The sequence below is a fragment of the Trichechus manatus genome, unplaced genomic scaffold, assembly GCF_000243295.1.
Source record: "Trichechus manatus latirostris isolate Lorelei unplaced genomic scaffold, TriManLat1.0 scaffold00106, whole genome shotgun sequence".
Classification (NCBI taxonomy): Eukaryota; Metazoa; Chordata; class Mammalia; order Sirenia; family Trichechidae; genus Trichechus; species Trichechus manatus.
The window spans coordinates 7170970-7191653 of NW_004444042.1; the positions used below are offsets into that span (position 1 = coordinate 7170970).

Below are 20684 nucleotides of genomic sequence, written 5' to 3' on the forward strand. Positions count from 1 at the left end.
AGAGATGATGGAAAAGCTCAATATTATCAGTCAGAACAAGGCCAGGGGCCGACTGCAGAACAGACCATCAATTGCTGCTATGCAAGTTCAAGTTGCCAAAAGAACGAACAAATCTGTCTTGGAAGAAGTATAGCCAGAATGCTCATTAGAAGCAAGAATGGCGAGACTTTGTCTCACATAGTTGGGACACGTTATCAGAAGGGACCAGTCCCTGGAGAAGAATATCATACTTGGTAAAGTAGAGGGTCAGCGAAAGAGAGGAAAACTTTCAACGAGATGGATTGACACAGTGGCTGCAATGATGGCCTCAAGCTTAGCAACCATTGTGAGGTTGGCACAGGACCAGGCAGTGTTTTGTTGTGCTGTACATAGAGTCGCTCTGTGTTTTCGTCATCTAGTGCTGTTCTAACAGAAATACCACAAGTGGATGGATTTAGCAAAGAGAAGTTTATTCTCTCACAGTCCAGTAGGCTACAAGTCCAAATTCAGGGCGTCAGATCCAGGGGGATCGCTTTCTCCGTCGGCTCTGGAGGAAGGTCTGTGTCATCAATCTTCCTTTGGTCTGGGAGCTTCTCTGCGCAGGAACCTCAGGTCCAAAGGATGCGTTCTGCTCCCGGCCCTGCTTTTTTGGTGGTATGAGGTTCCCATGTGTCTTCTCGCTTCTCTCCTTCATATCTCAACAGAGATTGGATTAAGACACTATCTAATCTTGTAAACCTCATCAGCATAACCTTATCACAGTGATAGAATGTACAGCACATAAGGAGATCACATATAACCTCATCATAGTGTAGAGTTTACAACACATAAGGAAATCACATCAGATTGCACAATCATACAGTACCGGGAATCATGACCTAGCCAAGTTGCTACACACGTTTTTTGGGGTACACAGTTCAATCCATGACACTATGATTTGAAACTGACTCAATGGCACATAACAACACCAACAAATGCTAAGTTTTTCTTTGTATTTATGATTCTCTTCACACCATATGGATCCCACATTGTCCCTATTAGTGACAATGGTGAAGTCGAGGAAATAAGTTAGAAAGAGTAAGCTGACTGGGAGAAAATCAGAGAGCCAACAGTCTAACAGTCACAAAGGCAGAAATCAGTCACCTTCTGAATTTTCAATGAGCCTTACATCAGAAGCCCAAGTCCAAGTCATACTGTGCTGTTAGCATAGTGCTAGACTATATTATCACATGGGTGATCCGTGTCTCTTGCAGCATGCTGTGGTAAAGATTGTGAGAGAGAAGTACTTGAAGACAACGTCATTTGAAAGCCAGGAGGAGCTGCAGACGTTTATCAGCGAGCTGTATGTGTTCTTGGTGGATCAGATGCATGTGGCCCTAAACCAGGTAGGTGCCTGAGAACTAAGAGCCCTTCCTTTTATCCATAAAGCGTCAGGGTCTCCTCTGGATGATTCCTTCCTTCCTTGCTTGCTTCTTTTATTTCTTCATTCAACAAACATTTATTGAGACGTCTGCTCTGTGGTAGGCACTGAAAACACAAAGATGAATAAAATACTGTCTAAATGACAAGGGTAATTTTGGAGAAAACAAGAGGGCATGCTTCTTCATCTTCCTAGAAAAATACATTTCATAACTGTCAAAAATGTGATGATATTGTCAAAAATAGGTACAATCAGCTGTGTAAATTGAGAAACAAAAATTATCATTCTCTTTCTTCTGTGGACCTGTGCAATTCTTACTGTTTTCTTCAACACAGACAGTAAGAACAAGGAAAAACTGAGTTTTCAGATATGATACCTAACTGAGAATGATACTTACGTGTGCTTTTTAAAAAAATATGACTGGTGTTCTGCTGTCCTACCACTTATGTTTATACTTGCACAGCTTGCATTTGCCATCATTCACTCATTTTTTATGTACTTGTGGTTCGTTTGAATACAATGACAAATCAAAGTCTCTCTTTTTGTCCCCCTGGTAGTCTCTAATCAGCTGTGCCTCCTTAAAGCCTCTATTCTGTTTGCTTTTTCTTTCACTGATGTTTTTCTTCTCTGCCACCAGTATCTCTTCTTTCACCTTATTTGGCCTTCCTGGAAGAAGTCAGATTGTAGGATTGTTTTAACTTAGGGGTTCTCAGGTGCATGAGAAGGACAAGAACACCTGGGATTTGAGTGTGCTAGGTGAAAGTAGTATGTGGGGGTAATCATGAGGTCCAGCATGATCAGTTTAGTAAGTGATGGGCCTGTTGGAAGTGAAAGTTTCAGTGAAGTCAGCAGTTTTACGGTACCAATGATCATGAAGGTAGCACAGGACTGGGCAATTTTTCATTCTGTTATACATAAGGTTGTCATGAGTTGGAGCCAATTTGACAGCAACTAGCAACAAGGGGCAAAAAAGGCTAAGGCTTGGAATTTGGGTTCTGGTAGTAGGATTGAAGGTATAGTATTTCTCGTTTGGGCATAGAAATGTATTCCTGAAGGGATTTGGAGATCAAGGTCATTGAAACTACAAGAACAAAAAACAGAGGCATTCATCAATCATCAGAAGCTTTCTTTGGCCCGTCTCAAATTTGGCTTTACTTTCCACATTCCTTAGCAACTGTACTTGTTAAAGTCACTGATACTAATTTTACTTCTAATTAAAGGATTTTGAGGGGAGGTCTCCCTTGGCCATAGCTTCTGACCCAGGAGATTACGAATGACACTAGACCTGCTTTCCCATCTGGGTGGATAGGATATAGTTTTTTTCTGATTTTCCTCCCACCTTTCTAGCTATTTCTAAAATGCCTCCTTTGTAAGGTCTGTCAGTCTGTATCCCACTCAGAGTGTATAGCTGTCTTCCAAAACTTTACCCTTAGTTTCCTGTTTCTTGATGTTTGAAGACCCTAGCAAGTGCTTGCCAACCTTTTTCATGCTGTGGCACCTAGAAAAATATATTTTTGTTGTATTCACTAAAGACAGTGAAGGAAGCTTTTTTTGTTGTGTTTATTGTTATAGTTTAAGTGAAAGTTTACATTTCAAGTTAGTCTCTTATACAAAAATTTTTACATACATTGTTGTGTGACCCTAATTGCTCTCCCTATACTGTGACAGCACACTTCTCCTTTCCACCTCTGATTTTCCATGTCTGTTCAACCAGCTCCTAATCCTCTCTGCCTTCTCATCTCACCTCCAGATGGAAGCTGCCCGTTTAGTTGAAGGAAGCTTTTTGAGGTCAGAAGTGACCTGCCTAAGGACTTGGTTGAGGAGAGCAGTTTCATCCATAAGCAATTTTTTATTCACTTTCATGAGCTCAGACTGTTGGTATTCTCTTTCACCCTTGGTATTTCTCTCTTGGTTCACTCACACTCTCTTTCTCTATTGGCAAGACTGTAGGAGACCTCAATATAGTATTAGACCCCATGACTAGTCTCATATGCAGTCTATTCTTATAAAGACTCTCTGCTTGAATTGCTTCATTTTGTCTGCCTAACATCTCTGACGTTGATAAGGTCATGCCAGATGATATCCAAGGTGCTGTTTCAACCATTTATACAAGCAGTGAACAGCTCCGACTGTTTGCATTTGAAGCGGAAGTCAACGAGAATTTTGAAATGGCAGCAGGATATTATGAAGAGGTAATTAAATATCTTCCCAGTGACTGTTACTTTTATTTGTGCAACATGGGTATAATAAATTATAGTCTTACACTGTTTAAAATCAAACCTGATGGGCTAAATGGCAGACATGTAGATCAAAAAACCAGATAGAGTCCAGAAATAGACCCACACAAATATGGCCATTTGATTTTCATCCATATGAAAAAAAATTAACCTCAACCTAAAACCTGACTTAACTAAAAATGAATCATAGATCTAAATGTAAAACATAAAACTATTTAAAAATTTAGAAGAAAACAGGAGAAAATTCTTTGTGACCTGAGGTTAGGCAGAGAGTTCTTAGATATGATATGAAAGGCATGATCCATAAAAGAAAAATTTAATAAATGGGACTCCATCAAAATTAAAAACTTTTGCTCATTTAAAGATAGTTAGGGGAAAGAAAAGAAAAGCTACAAACTAGGAAAAAAATTTGCAGAACATATATCCAGCAAAGGATTTGTAACCAGAATATAAAGAGCTCTCAAAATTCAACAATAAGAAAACAAACAACCCAGTTAAAAAATGGATAAGGAATTTAAACAGATAATTGGCTTAACATGTTTAGTGCCTCTGTTCTACCACCTAGTTCGATGTGTAGTATGTTAAAAGCTTGCAAGTGGCCATACAACACCTAACAGGTGGTCCCTATTCACCTGTAATAACAGAGGAAGAAGGAGAGTCAGTAATAGGAGGAGGAGGCAGAATGTGTGGCTAATTGCCTCTGTGAACAACTACCTCCTTTGCCATGAGACCAGAACTGGTTGGTGCTCAGCTACCATTACTGAACATTTTGATCAAAGATTCCATAGAAGAATCTTGATCAAAAGGGTGAAAATGCAGAACAGAATTTCAAATTCTCATGGACTCCAGACATCCTGGAGTCATGAGTTTGGATGAAACCCTGAAACTATTGCCCTGAGATAATCTTTAAACCTTAAACCAGAAATATCTCCTGAAGTCCTCTTAAAACCAAACAATAGCTTAGCTTAACTAGTAAAAAATGTCTGCCTTGAGCATTATGCTCTTTTAAGAACTATCTCTATGGGGTCAAATTGACAAAAGCAACTCAAAATATTGGACAGGAATCTTAGGGGGCAGTGAATTTGTGTTAATTGGTGAGGAACAACTCAGAAAAGGAGGGTGAGAATGGTTACACAACTTGAAGAATGTAATCAATGTCACTAAACAGTACATATAGAAACTGTTGAATTGGTGTGTGTTTTGCTGTGTATATTCTCAACAACAACAACAATATAAATAAAATTATATTTAAAAAAAAGAATTTGAATTGACCCTTCACTCAGGAGGACATCAGGATGGTAAATAAGCACATGAAAAGGTATTCAACATCATAAACCATTAGGGAAATGCAAATTATAACCACAATGAGATGCTACTTATTAAAATGAAAAATGTTGACAATAGCAAGTCTTGGTGAGAATATGGAGCAACTGGAACCCTCATACATTGCTGATGGGAATGCAAAATGATACAGCCTCTCTGGAAAATGATTTGACAGTTTTTTATATATTTATCATATGACCCAGCAATCCCACTTCTAAAGAAATGAAATCTTATCTTTATACAAATACATGTACACAAATGTCGATAGCATCCCTATTCATAATTACCCAAATCAGAAGCAACCCGAATGTCTGTCAGTGGGTGAATGGATAAACAAACTATGCTATGTCCATATAATGGAATACTAGATAGCAATAAAAAGAAATGAACTATTAATATACTCAGCAACTTGGATGAATCTCAAAGGCATTATGCTGAATGAAAGAAACCAGTGTCAAAAGGTTATATACTTTAAGATTCTGTTTATATGACATTCTCAAGAAAGCAAAACGATAATGGTGGAGAGCAGGTCAGTGGCTGTCAGGGGTTATAGATAGGGGGAGGAGATAACTATAACGGGCAAGTGCAAGGGAATTTTTTTGGGTGATGGAACGGTTTTGTATATTGATTGTGGTGGTGGTAACATGAATCTATACATACGTTAATGGGATAGCTATGTTCATAGAACTGTTTACCGAAAAAAAAGTATACTGGAAATAATTTATAAAATAAAACCTGTGTTTAACAAATTTAGCAAACATTTACTGAGCCCCCAGAATGTGTTATGAATGACAGTTGGGTTTTCTAGTTCTATTAGTACTGCCTATCACATGTATCATAGGCAAACTAAACTTATATGAAAAATGGTCTGAGAATTTGCCTCTATTTATAATTTTAGCAGCTTTATTGATATATAATTCATGTGCCATGTGTTCCCCCACGTAAAGTGTACAATGATATTTGTATCTGGCTTCATCCACTTTACAAAATGTTTTTCAGGTTCTTTCATGTTATAGCATGTACCAGTACTTCGTTCCTTTTTGTGTCTGAATAATATTCCATTGTATGGACATACTACATTTTGTTTATCCATTCATCTGTTGATGGGTCCTTGAGTTGTTTCTACTTTTTGGGTATTATAAATAATGATGCTATGAACATTCATGTATAAGGTAGATAAGTTTTTGTGTGGACATATGTTTTCATTTCTCTTGAGTAGATACCTAGGAATGGAATTGTTGGTCATATGGTAACTCTATGCTTAACTTTTGAGGAACTGCCAAATTGTTTTACAAAGTGGCTGTGCCATTTTACATTCCCACCAGCAATGTATAAGTGTTCCAATTTCTTTTTTTTTTAAATTGTGCTTTAAGTGTAAGTTTACAGAGCAAATTAGTTTCTCATTAAACAATTAATACACAAATTATTTTGTGGCATTGGTTGCCACGTGTCAACACTTTCCCGTTATCTACCCCAGGTTTGCTGTTTCCATTCATCTGGTTTTCCTGTCCCTTCCGACCTTATGGTCTTTGCTTTTGGGCTGTTGTACCTATTTAGTCTTGTATACATGATTGAACTACAAAGCACATTCCTCACGTTTGTTATTGTTTGCCCTATTCAGAAAACAAACCCATTGCCATCGAGTTGATTCCAACTCATAGCATTTGCCTTATAGACCTGTCTAATCTTTGGCTGAAGGGTGAACATCGGAAGTGATGTCAGTACTGAGTTGAAACGGTGTCCAGGGGCCATACTTTCAGGGTTTCTCCAGTCTCTATCAGACCGGCAAGTCTGGTCTTTTTTGTGAATTTGAATTTTGTTCTACATTTTTCTCCAGCTCTGTCCAGGACCCTCTATTGTGATCCCTTTCAGAGAAGTTGGTGGTGGTAGCCGGGCACCATCTAGTTGTTCTGGGCTCAGTCTGGTGGAAGTGTGGTAGTTGTGGTCCATTGGTCCTTTGGAGTGATCTTTTCCTTGTGTCTTTGGTTTTCTTCATTCTCCTTTGCTACAGCCGGGATGGGACCAGTAGATGTATCTTAGATGGCCACTCGCAGACTTTTAAGACCCCAGACACTGCTCACCACAGTCAGATGTAAAACATTTTCTTTATAAATAAGTTATGCCAATTGAGCTAGATGTCCCCAGCCCTCAGACCAGTAACTTGGTCCCTTAGAGTGTTTGAATGTGTCTGTGAAGCTTCTATGACTTTGCCTTCGTCAAGTTGTGCTGACTTCCCCCTATACTGTCTTACCTTTTACCAAAGTTACCACTTACCTACTGTCTGGTTAGTGTTTTTCCCTCCCCACCCCTCCCTTCCCTCCTAACCATCAAAGATTGTTTTTTTCTGTGTGTAAACCTTTTCATGAGTTTTTATAGTGGTGATCTCATACAGTATTTGTCCTTTAGTGATTGACTTATTTCACTCAGCATAATTCCCTCCAGATTCATCCATGTTTCACAGATTCCTGATTGTTCTTTATTGTTGTGTAATATTCCATTGTGTATACTTACAGTAGTTTTGTATTCATTCATCTGTTGATGGGCACTTAGGTTGTTTCCATCTTTTTGCTGTTATAAATAATGCTGCGGTGAACATGGGTGTGCATGTGTCTGTTCATGCGATAGCTCTTATTTATCTAGCATATATTCCTAGAAGTGGGATTGCTGGATCATACGGTATTTCTATTTCTAGTTTTTTAAGGAAGCGCCATATTGTTTTCCACAATGGTTGTACATTTTGCGTTCCCAAGAGCAGTGCAAGAGTTCGCCACAACCTCTCCAACATTTGTTATTTTCTGTTGGTTTTTTTTTTTTCTATCCATGCCAGTAATGTTGGGGTGAGGTGGTATCTCATTATAGTTTTGATTTGCATTTCTCTAATGGCTAGTGACAGAGAGCATTTCCTCATGTGTCTGTTGGCCATTTGAATGTCTTCTTTGGTGAGGTGTCTGTTCATTTCGTTTGCCCTTTTTTAATTGGAGTATTCGTCTTCTTGTTGTAGAGGTATTGGATTTTCCTGTAGATTTTAGATATTCGACCTTTGTTTGATATGTCCCAAAAGTTTTTCCTAGTCTCTCGGTTCCCTTTTTAGTCCTTTGGTGAAGTCTTTTGATGAGCTTAAGTGTTTAATTTTTAGAAGACCCCAGTTATCTAACTTATCTTCTGATGTTTGTGTCTTAGTTGTCTAGTGCTGCTTCAACAGAAATACCATGAGTGGATGGCTTTAACAAAGAGAAGTTTACTCTCTCACAGTCCAGTAGGCTACAAGTCCAAATTCAAGGCATCAGCTCCAGGGGAAGGCTTTCTCTCTCTGTTGCCTCTGGAGAAAGTTCCTTGTGATGCATTGGTCTTCCTTTTGTCTGGGAGCTTCTCTGCACAGGAACCTCCGGTCCAAAGGATGCGCTCTGCTCCCAGCCCCACTTTCTTGGTGGTATGAGGTTCCCATGTGTCTCTACTAGCTTCTGTCTTTTATATCTCAGAAGAGATTGGATTAAGACATTATCTAATCTTGTAAACCTCATCAGTATAACCTCATCACAGTGATAGAATTTACAACACATAAGGAGATCACATATAACCTCATCATAGTGATAGAGTTTACAACACATAAGGAAATCACATCAGATTACACATTCATATAGTATTGAGAATCATGACCCAGCCAAGTTGACAGATATTTTGGGGGGACACAATTCAATCCATGACAGTTTGTATATTGTTAGTTATGATTTGTATCCTATTTATGCCATATGTTAGGGCCCCTAGCATTGACTCTGTTTTTTCTTCCTGATCTTTATAGTTTTGGGTTTTTTGTATAGGTCTTTGATCCATTTTAATTGGATTTTGTGTATGGTGTGAGGTAGGGGTCCTGTTTCATTTTTTTACAGATGGACGTCCAGTTTTGCCAGCACCATTTGTTAAAAAGATTGTCTTTTCCTGCATTTAATGGACTTAGAGCCTTTATCAAAGATCAGGTGGCTGTAGGTGAATAGATTTACATCTGGGTTCTGGATTCTGTTCCATTGATGGATGTGTCTGTCATTGTACCAGTACCAGGCTATTTTGACTGCCGTGGCTATATAGTAGGTTCTGAGGTTAGGTAGTGTGAGGCCTCCTACTTTGCTCTTCTTCAATAATGCTTTACTTATCCGGGGCCTCTTTCCTTTCCAGATAAAGTTAATGATTAGTTTTTCCATCTCATTAAAGAATGCTGTTGGTATTTGGATCGGAATTGCATTGTATTTGTAGATTGCTTTGGGTAGAATGGACATTTTTACAATGTTGAGTCTTCCTAACCATGAGCATGGTATGTTTTTCCACTTATGTAGGTCTCTTTTGGCTTCTTACAGTAGTGTTTTGTAGCCAGTTTCTTCATATCCTCTCCAACACTTGTTATTGTCTTTTTGATTATAGCCATTCTAGTGGGTGTGAACATCATTGTGGTTTTGATTTGTAGTTCCTTAATGACTAATGATGTTGAGTATATTTCCACATTTATAATTTTTTCAAGAGGAAAAATGCTCCAAATTCTAAATTAATTGACAGAGGAGCATTTAGAATACAGCCAGTTCACAGCATCAGTCTGTATAAATAAATTGCTATTGCCTTGGTCTTTTTAAAAATCCTTACTCATTGAAGCATTATTCACAATAACCAAAAGATGGAAACAACCCAAGTGTACATCAACAGATGAATGGATAAACAAAATGTAGTATATCCATACTCATGGAATATTATTCAGCCACAAAGAGAAAGGAAGTTCTGATATGTGCTATTACATGGATGAACCTTGAAAACATTAGGTTCAGTGAAATTAGTCAGGCTTAAAATGAAAAACATTGTATGATCTTACATATAAAATATCTAGAATAGGCAAATCGTAGAGGCAGAAGTTTATTAATGGTTACCAAGGGCTGGGGCAAAGGGAAAATGGGGAGTTACTGCTTAAGAGATACAGAGTTTCTGATTAGGGTGATGAAAAACATTTGGAAATGGATAGTGGTGATGGTTGCACAACATAGTGAATGTAATTAATGTCACTGAAGTGTGCACTTAAAAATTGTCACGGGTGGATGTGTGTGTGTATCTCTTACCACAATCACATTTCATTTAAATAAATTCTTTGATTCTATGTATAGCAAATGTGAAGGATTATTTCATTCATTAGGAGGCACTTTAAAAAAATAGATTTGTAGATAACCTTATATTTGCCATTTCAAGATTATGGTATATGATTTATATACCATGAAATGAATCTGTAGACTCCTAAGGTATTAGATGAGCTTAGGGCAGTCAGAAGACTGACACAAGGAAGAAATATCTTGAGGATTCAATTTTCAAATTAATTCAACAAATATTTATTGACCATCTACTATAAGCCAGAATACTGACTATGCTAGGCATTTGGGATTCAGTGGTAAGCAAAACAGAAGTCCTGGTCTCTGCATTCAAAAGCTTACAATATTTATGGAGTGCTTACTGTATGATGTTATGTACATAAAAAATATGACATAGTATTATGATAACCTTAGCTTTCCTGATGCTTCCTATGCCTAGAGGTTGGTCCGTGAGCCCCAGAACTTGGAGCACTGGTTGGACTATGGTGCCTTCTGCCTCCTAACTGAGGACAACATCAAAGCACAGGAGTGTTTTCGGAAAGCCCTCTCCCTGAACCAGAATCATATCCGCAGGTATGGGTGGAAAGGAGATGAGGAATGAGTGGGAGCAGATGCTTCTACATGAAATTGTCTTGGTTCTCTGACTGACATGGAACAATGTTGTTACCCTTTGTGGTCTCTTCTCAGCTTGCTGCTCTGTGGTGTCCTGGCTGTCCTGATGGAGAACTATGAGCAGGCAGAAATTTTCTTTGAGGATGCCACTTGCTTGGAACCAACCAACGTTGTGGCCTGGACTTTACTTGGTATGGTATTTTCCTGTGATCTGAATGTATTTTCTTCCTTTATAAGATTCTCTTTCTTTTTCTGTTCTTTAGTGGCTCATCACGTAGTTCTTGAACTTTGGTAAAAATGTGGGAAGAATAAGGAAGTGTTGTAATTCTTCAGTATGTGATGGTGGAAAATTAGTCACATTTATTTCAGCATCTTACTTTTTTCAGGTTTGTACTATGAAATTCAAAACAATGATATTCGAATGGAAATGGCATTTCATGAAGCCTTCAAACAGCTTCAGACTCGAATAACGAAGCAGAAAAGCACTGGTACTCTAGAGTACCTTGAAGAAGGCAGGAAGATGGAATCCAGTTTAGACCCTTTGGGAATGACTAATGGTTCTTCTGCGATAGCAATCAAGGTGGAACCCCCAGCAGGTAGGGCCAGGGAATGGAGATGATGAATGGCTGTTGGCAATATTACTGGGCTTATGAATAGGAGCTGGCGTATACTAGGCATTCAGTAAATATTTGTTAAATGAATGAGTAGGTGGAGTTTTGAGTTGTTTCAGGGATACCAGGAAAGACTCCTTACTTCTAAATATTTCCTCATTCATATGGCTGGAGGCCTGAAGCTTCTTCTACTATTAAGATCAGTTTTTTTAATCTTACAAAATATTCTGTCTCCGTAAGTCCTTATTGAAATATATTTACCCCTGAAAAGGGGTATCATTCCAGCACACTACATTTCTTTCTCCCCTCACTCTCCTTTCCACCATGTGAGGTCCTACTCTTGTGAACTTAAATTTATTTATCTGTTTATGAGCTTCCTTTTTTCCCCTGTACTTCAATGCTACTCTCCTTTCCTCCACTTTAGGAAATTAATCATTGTAATGTATTTTAACGTATATTTGTTTTTATTTGTTTTGTTTCTTGCGTACGTGCATTGTTATTTTGAGTACATACATTTTTAACAGCTTTACTGAGTATAACTGACATTCAATAAACTGCACATATTTAACATACACAATTTATTAACTTTTGGCATATGTACACACCCATGAAAGCATCCCCACAATCAAGATAATGAATATATGCATATCCAAATTGACTATATTTAAGGAGTTAACACCATGGAAATCAGCAAACACTACAAACCAGGCTGCACACACATCCTAGAAGAGCCAGTTTTTAAACATTTGACGGCTTACACTGGATATATAGGAAAACCTTAAATATTTGGAAATCAAATAATACACTTCTAAATAACCCATAGGTCAAAGAAGAAATCAAAAAGGAAATTACAGTCATTTGAACAGGATGATAATGAAAACACAACAAATAAAAATTTGTGAGATGAGCTAAATCAATGCATAGAGGGAAACTTACAGCTTTAAATGCTTATATTACAAAACAGAAAAGATCTAAAATCAAATGATATAAGCGTCTGTGTTAGGAAGCTATAAAAAGAACAAATTAAACCTAAAGTAGAAGGAAAGAAATGATAAAGATCAGAGTAGAATTTGAAAACAGACAAAAATAGAATCAATGAGACCAATAGCTAATTCTTTGAAAAGATCAATCAAATTGATAAATCTGATCTTAAAAAAAGACAACACATACTACCAAAATTAAGAGTGAAAGAGGGGACACAACTGCAAATCTTACAGCCATTAAAATGATAATGAGGAGAAATTAGGAACAAAATGCCAATAAATTCACTGCAAAGAGATACCATCTCACCTCAGCATTACTGGCACGAATCAAAAAAATAGAAAATAAAAAATGTTGGAGAGGCTGCAGGGAGATTGGAACTCTTATGCACTGCTGATGGGAATGAAAAATGGTGCAACCATTTTGGAAAACAATATGGTGCTTCCTTAAAAAGGTAGAAATAGAAATACCATACCATCCAGCTATCGCACTCCTAGGAATATATCCTAGAGAAATAAGAGCTGTCACACAAATAGACATATGCACATCCATGTTCATTGCAGCGTTATTCACAATAGCGAAAAAGATGGTAGCAACCTAAGTGCCCATCTACAGATGAATGGATAAACTATTGTACACACGATGGAATACTACGTAACGATAAAGAACAATCATGAATCTGTGAAACATCTCACAACATGGATGAATCTGGAGGGCATTATGCTGAGTGAAATAATCACAAAAGGACAAATACTGTATGAGACCACTATTATAAAAACTCATGAAAAGGTTTACACACAGAAAGGAACAATCTTTGATGGTTATGACGGAAGGGAGGAATGGAGGTGAAAAAACACTAAATAGACAATAGATAAGTGATATCTTTGGTGAAGGGTAAGACAGTGCACGATACTGGAGAAGTCAGCACAACTTGACCAAAGCAAGGTCATGGAACCCTCATAGACACATCCAAAATCCCTGAGGGACCAAATTGCTAGGCTGAGGGCTGGGGACCATGGTCTCAGGGGACATCTAGCTCAGTTGGTCTAACATAGTTTATAAAGCAAATGTTCTACATCCTACTTTGGGGAGTGGTGGCTAGGGTCTTGTCTTAGGCTGGGTTCTCTAGAGAAGCAAAACCAGTAAAGTGTATAAATATATATAGAGAGAGAGATTATATCAAGGAAACAGCTCACGTGATTGTAGAGGCTAGAATGTCCCAAGTCCGTGGATCAGGGTAGAGGCCTCTCCCAAGTCACACAGCTGCAGAAGCTGGCAAGCCCAAGATCGGAAGGTCGGAGAGCAGGGCTCCCACTCATAGGCTGTGCAGATCGACGAATCCCAGGTTCGGCAGATAAGCTGATAGCTCAAGTCCCAAGAACGGGAGATCAGATGACAGGAAGCAGCTGCAGGATCCAGCGAGAGCAGAAAACCAGAACGTCTGCTTATATACAGATGTGGGCCACACCCCCAAGGAGACTCCCTTTCATCTGATTGGCTACTCACAGTATATTCAATCATGGGAGTGATTACATTAAAACATGGAGAATCATGGCCCAGCCGAGTTGACACACAATCTTAACCATCACAGGTCTTAAAAGATTGTGAGTGGCCATCTGTCATGGATTGAATTGTGTCCCCCAAAAAATGTGTGTAGCAACGTGGCTGGGTCATGATTCCCAGTATTGTATGATTGTGTTATCTGATGTGATTTCCTTATGTGTTGTAAACTGTACCACTATGATGAGATTATATGTGATCTCCCCATGTGTTGTAAATTCTATCACTGTGATGAGTTTATACTGATGAGGTTGACAAGATTAGTGTCTTAATGCAATCTCTTCTGAGATATAAAAGAGAGAAGGGAGCAGAGATACATGGGAACCTCATACCACCAAGAAAGTAGTGCCGGGAGCAGAGCGTGCCCTTTGGACCTAAGGTTCCTGCGCAGAGAAGCTCGTAGACCAAAGGAAGACTGATGACATGGACTTTCCTCCAGAGCCAATGGAGAAAGCATTCCCCTGGAGCTGATGCCCTGAATTTGGACTTGTAGCCTACTGTACTGTGAGAGAAAAAACTTCTGTTTGCTAAATCCATCCACTCGTGGTATCTCAGTTAGAGCACTAGATGACTGAGACACCATCTAAGATATTCCACTGGTTGCACCCCATCTGGAGCAAGGGAGAATGAAGAAAACCAAAGACACAAGGGAGAGATTAGTCCAAAGGACTAATGGACCACAACTTCCACAGCCTCCACCAGACTGAGCTCAGCAGAACTAGATGGTACCCAGCTACCACTACTGACATGGATCACAATAGAAGGTCCCAGACAGAGCTGGGGAAAAATGTAGAACAAAATTCTAACTCACAGAAAAAGACCAGACTTACTGGTCTGACAGAGACTGGAGAAACCCTGAGAGTATGGCCCCCAGATACCCTTTTAACTCAGTACTGAAGTCACTCCTGAGTTTCACCCTTCAGCCAAGGATTAGACAGGCCCATAAAACAAAATCAGACTTAATGGGTACACCAGCTCAGGAGCAAGGATGAGAAGGCAGGAGGGGATAGGAAAGCTGATAATGGGGAACCCAAGGTCAAGAAGGGGAGAGTGTTGACATGTCGTGGGGTTGGCAACCAATGTCACAAAACTATGTGTATTAATTGTTTAATGAGAAACTAATTTGCTCTATAAACCTTCTAAAACACAATAAAAAAGAAGAAAAAAGCCAATAAATTCAACAACTTATATGAAATGGGTAAATTTCTTGAAACACAGAAACTAACAAAACTTAGGAAGAAAGAGAAAATATATCTTCTAAGGAAGTTAAACATGAAATTAAAAACCTCACAAAGAAAACTCCAGACCCAAAAGGCTTTGCTGGTGAATTCTATCAAACATTTAAGGAAGAAATGATACCAATTCTACCACACGCTATCAGAAAATAGAGGAGGAGGGACCATTTCCCAACTTATATTTTAAGAAATGTCACCCTGATACCAAAACCAGGCACAGTCATCCAAGAAGAATAATACCAATAACACTCATGAACCTGTTGTTAGGCGTCATTGAGTCGGTTTGGACTCCTAATAACCCTATGTACGACAGAACAAAACACTACATGGTCTGTGCTATCCTCGCTGTCGTTGCTATGTTTGAGCCTATTTTTGCAGCCCCTGTGTCCATCCATCTATTTGGGAGTTGTCATGGATTGAATTGTGTCCCCCCCAAATACGTGTCAACTCAGCTAGGCCATGATTCCCAGTATTGTGTGGTTGTCCTCCATTTTGTGATTTGATGTAATTTTTCTATGTGTTGTAAATCCTATTCTCTGCCAGTGGTTAATGAGGCAAGAACAGGTTATGTTAAAGAGGATTAGGGTGGGATGCAACACTCTTACTCAAGTTACATCTCTGATCAGATTTAAGGGGAGGAACTCGGGGGTGTGGCCTGTATCACCTTTTATTTTATAAGAGGTAAAAGGAGAGAGAAGTGAGCAGAGAGATGGGGACCTCATGCTACCAAGAAAGAGGCACCAGGAGTGGAACACGTCCTTTGGACCTGGGGTCCCTGTGCTAAGAAGCTCCTAGACCAGGGGAAAATTGATAACAAGGACCTTCCCCCAGAACCAACAGAAAGAGAAAGCCTTCCCCTGGAGCTGGCGCCCTGAATTCAGACTTCCAGTCTCCTAGACTGTGAGAGACTGAATTTCTGTTTGTTAAAGCCATCACTTGTGGTATGTCTGTTATAGCAGCACTTGATAACTAAGACAAAGGTCTTCCTCTTTTTTGCTGACCCTCTGCTTTACCAAGCATGATGTCCTTCTGCAGGGACTGGTCCCTCCTAATAACATGTCCAAAGTATATGAGACAAAGTCTCGCCATCCTCCCTTCTAAGAAGCATTCTGGCTGTACTTCTTTCAAGAGAAGTTTGTTCATTCTTCTGGCGGTCCATGGCATTTTCAGTATTCTTCGCCAGCACCATAATTTGAAGGCACCAGTTCTTCGATCTTTCTTATTCATTGTCCAGCTTTCACTACTATGGCTTGGGTCAGGTGCACCTTAGTCCTCAAAGTGACATCTTTGCTTTTTAACACTTTAAAAAGAGGTCTTTTGCAGCAGATTTGCCCAGTGCAATGTGTCTTTTGATTTCTTGACTGCTGCTTCCATGGGCTTTGATTGTGGATCCAAGTAAAATGAAATCCTTGACAACTTCAGTCTTTTCTCCATTTATCATAATGTTGCTTATTGGTCCAGTTGTGAGGATTTTTTTTTTCTTTATGTTGAGGTGTAGTTCATACTGAAGGCTGTAGTCTTTGATCTTCATCAGTAAATGCTTCAAGTCCTCTTCGCTTTCAGCAAGCGAGGTGGTGTTATCTGCATATCTCAGGTTGTTAATGAGTCTTCCTAGAATCCTTCAGCTTCTCAGATTATTTGCTCATGAACCTACACATGAAAATTCTTAACAAATATTAGCCAATGGATTCTAGCAACATAGATAAAAATGATATATACAAGTAGGTTGTAAGATTGGTTTCCCTTTGGAAAATTAATGTAGTTTACCACTGTTGTTGTTAGTTGCCATTGAGTTAGCTCTGACTCATGGTAACTCCAGGTGCAATAGAATGAAATTTTGCATGGACCTGCATCATTGTCACGATTGTTGGTATGCTCAAGTCCATTGTTGTGGCCACTGTGTATTCTGAGTGCCTTTCAACCTAAGGGGCTCAACTTCAGCACTGTATCGAACAATATTCTGTTGTGATCCATAAGCTTTCATTGGCTAATTTTTGGAAGTAGTTCACAGGGCTTTTCTTTCTAGTCTTTCTTAGTCTGGAAGCTCTGCTGAAACCTGTCCACTGTAGGTGACCCTTTTGGTATTTGAAATACTGATGGCATAGCTTCCAGCACCATAGCAACACACTAGCGACCACAGTATAACAAACTGATGGATGGTGGAATATACCACTAGAAGAGCTAAAATTAAAAAGATTGATAATACCAAGTCATGTCAAGGATGTGGAGTTACTGGAACTCATATATTGCTGATGGAAATGCAAAATGGTATAACACTTTTGAAAACAGTTTGGCAGTTTTTTGTATTTAAACATACATGTACCAGCAGTTTCACTCCTAAGTATTTACCTGAGAGGAATGAAAACATATATCTTCACAAAGATTTGTACACAGATGTTCATAGCAGCTGTATTTATAATGGGCAAAAACTAGAAACAACCCACATATCCATTAATAGGTGAATGGATAACAAATTTTCATATAGTCACACAGTCGAAAACCAGTCAGCATTAAAAAGGATCTACTAATACACACAACAACATGGATGAATCTGAAAATACTATGCTAAGTGAATAAGCCAGATGCAAAAGAGTACATTTTCTTTTTTTATTTTATTGTTGTACTTTAAGTGAAAGTTTAGAATTCAAGTTAGTCTTTCATACAAAAATTTATACATACTTTGTTATGTACCCTAGTTGCTCTCCCTATACGGTGACAGCACACTCCTCCTTTCCAAGAGTACATTTTCTATGACTCCATTTTAATGAAATTCTAGAAAAGGCAAAACTAGTCTATACTGACAGCAGATCAGCGTTTGGGAAGAGCTGGGAGTTGAGGAATTAACCGCAAAGAAGCAGAGGGAGGTTTATGGGGTACTAGGAATGTTTTGTATCTTGATTGTGATAGTGAGTACATGAATGTGAACGTTTGTTAAAGCTTACTGAACTATACACTTAAAAAGGAACACTTAATTATATGTATACCTCAAAGAAGTTGAATTTAAAAAAATTGTTTTTCATTAAGGTCAGCAGTTACAGTCTGCAGTTTTTATGCTTCCTAAAACCCAGGCTGAATGGCCTCCTACATCTCTGACCTCATTGGTTTCCTTTGCTAGCTTCTTTTTCTAGTCATACTCACTAAGTGTAATCACTTCCCCATAATCCAGCCTTATTTTCTAAGAGCTCCCCTACCTTCACAGTTTCTATTTTCACTGCTGACAGCTCTCAGACTTTCTGTCTTTAACTCTGACATCCTCCAGAAACCAGTGGCTGGAATTTCCCACTAGTAAACTCCTCACCTCCCGAATTGACTCACATCATATTAGGCACCCAAACTTATCAACTCAGAGTCATGTCTGCTTCATCTTCCTTTCTGGATCGAGCTTTCCCACACCCCTCTGTCAGGTTAGTTCCCAAGACCATTTGGTTCTCTTTCAAAATGCTCCTTGTGTCTTCACTTTAGATTTCCATTACTCTCCATTACCAAATATCCAGACTGCTGTAGCAACCTTCTAACAGACACCTCTGTCGCATCCATAATTTTCTCTCTCCTTGCTACATAGCACTGCTAGATAATTCTCCTGTAATGCCACTTTCATTGCCTAATTTGTCTCCTCCAGATTCCCTCAGCAGACCTACCTTTCTCTGCTTGCTTATATGAGGAAACCTCTAGCATTCAATTACAAATACAGTCTGGCCCCAACCTACCTTCCTCTTGATTTTCTCTATGTAATTCTCAATACCCTTTAAAATAATCAGCTCACTACTTCCATGCTTTTGCCAATGACATGTCCCCAGCCTTGAATGCCCCTACCTCTCTACCTGTCTCAATTCTACCTATTTCTCAAAGTCAAATCTTCTACCCCAGTTGAGAGGGACCCCTATGGATTTGGAGCCAGCTGGCACTTAGTATTTCCTGCCTGACATTACTTTTTATTTTATTCATCAAACATTTGTTTATCTGAGAAGCATGTTCAAGAGCTTGAGCAAATTAACTTCTCTGTGATTCACTTTTTTAAAAGAAGCATAATAATATCTCATAATGTTGTGAGAAATAAATGAGATTATACATTAAAGTCCTTAGCACAATACCTGGCATATAGTCATCCTCAAATGTAGCTGTATATATGTGTAAAAATGGCTTGAGGACAGAGTCTGACCTCCTCCTACTTCACAAAGGGAAAGGAGAGTCAAGATCAAGAGCCAAGGCTTATTCCCATGAAGCAGAGGTCAGACGTGCCTCCTCTCTCTGCCATCTTTACTAATTCTGACATCAAGCATCCCTCCCACAGCACTCTCTACTAGGTTCAATAATTCATTGCAATGGCCACACACAACTCACAGACCATACTGACAATTACGAGGTTTATTGGTTTATTAGGGAAGTAACAGTTACAATTCAGGCTCAAGAATACTCAGGATACAGTTCTTCCATCAGGATAGACTCTCCCAAGCCATGCTTGCTGGCACGCCTCTCCCTGGCCCTCAGTCTCTGCCCAGAGGCACTCAGCTTTCTCTCTCCATGGGCAAGGAAGCCCACAGTGCCATCTCCTTCTGACAGGTCTCTGCTGCTGGGTCTCTACTGCTGTTCTCTCCTTCCTTATTGGTAGTAGATCCTCCTCTCTGCTCTGCAGTTGGCTCTCTTTTAAGGCAAAACTGACCAGTCTCATTGGTAGGCCACAGTTATGCTGCTGGGTCTCTGCTGCTGGTCTCTCCTTCCTTATTGGTAATAGATTCCTCCTCTCTGTTCTGCAGTTGGCTCTCTTTTAAGGCAAAACTGACCAATCTCATTGGTAGGCCACAATTATGCTATCACACAATCACCTGGGTGAGAGTTACAAGACCATGGCTAGAAAGGCCACACACAAAAGTAATTAATCCACCACAATATGATTTTTATTATTTCTGAATTCTGACATAAGATGATAGAATCCCAGTCCTTTAGAAGCTTCATTTTGTCTAACAATATATTGATCTTCTCATCCAGATTCTTGGTTTAGCAAGTAACTTTTACAGTAGATATCTGTTTGACATTATTATGACTTGGGCTAGCAGCAAGGCTGCACTGGGGGCCATCATGACAGAGACTATGCTGTCACTTCAGCTTGCAGTCTTTATTATTTTGTTCGTTTGTTTTATTTATTTTTCCCATACATAAATTTGTACATACATTGTTATGTGACCCTAACAGCTCTCCCCATACTGTGACAGCCCACTCCTCCTTTCCACCCGATTCCCCATGTCCATTCAACCAGCTGCTAACCCTCTCTGCCTTCCCATCTCACTTCTGGACAGAAACTGCCCATTTAGTCTCTTGTATCTACTTGAGCTAAGAGGCACACTCCTTACAAGTATCACATTATGTCCCACAGTCCAGTTCAATCCCTGTCTGAAGAGTTGGCCTCGGATATTGTTCTGGGCTGATAGAGAATCCAGGGGCCATGCTATCCAGGGTTTTTCCAATTAAGTCTGCTCTTCTTACTAGAATTTGAGTTCTGCACCCCACATTTCTTCTGCTCCATCCAGGGCTCTTTGTTGTGTTCCCCGTCAGGGCAGTCATTGGTGGTAGCTGGGCATCATCTAGTTCTTCTGGTCTCAGGGTGATGAAGT

At 39.3% G+C, this 20684-nt stretch overlaps 1 protein-coding gene across 1 annotated transcript in view; it reads left to right on the forward strand.

Moving 5' to 3' along the window:
- The window catches only part of CFAP70 (cilia and flagella associated protein 70), a 136198-nt gene that overhangs the window by 84151 nt on the left and 31363 nt on the right, over nt 1-20684 (forward strand). Inside the window, 5 exon segments of the mRNA XM_004383233.2 lie at nt 1233-1364; nt 3466-3591; nt 10516-10649; nt 10764-10879; nt 11075-11284. Coding sequence (XP_004383290.1) covers nt 1233-1364; nt 3466-3591; nt 10516-10649; nt 10764-10879; nt 11075-11284 — 718 coding nt within the window.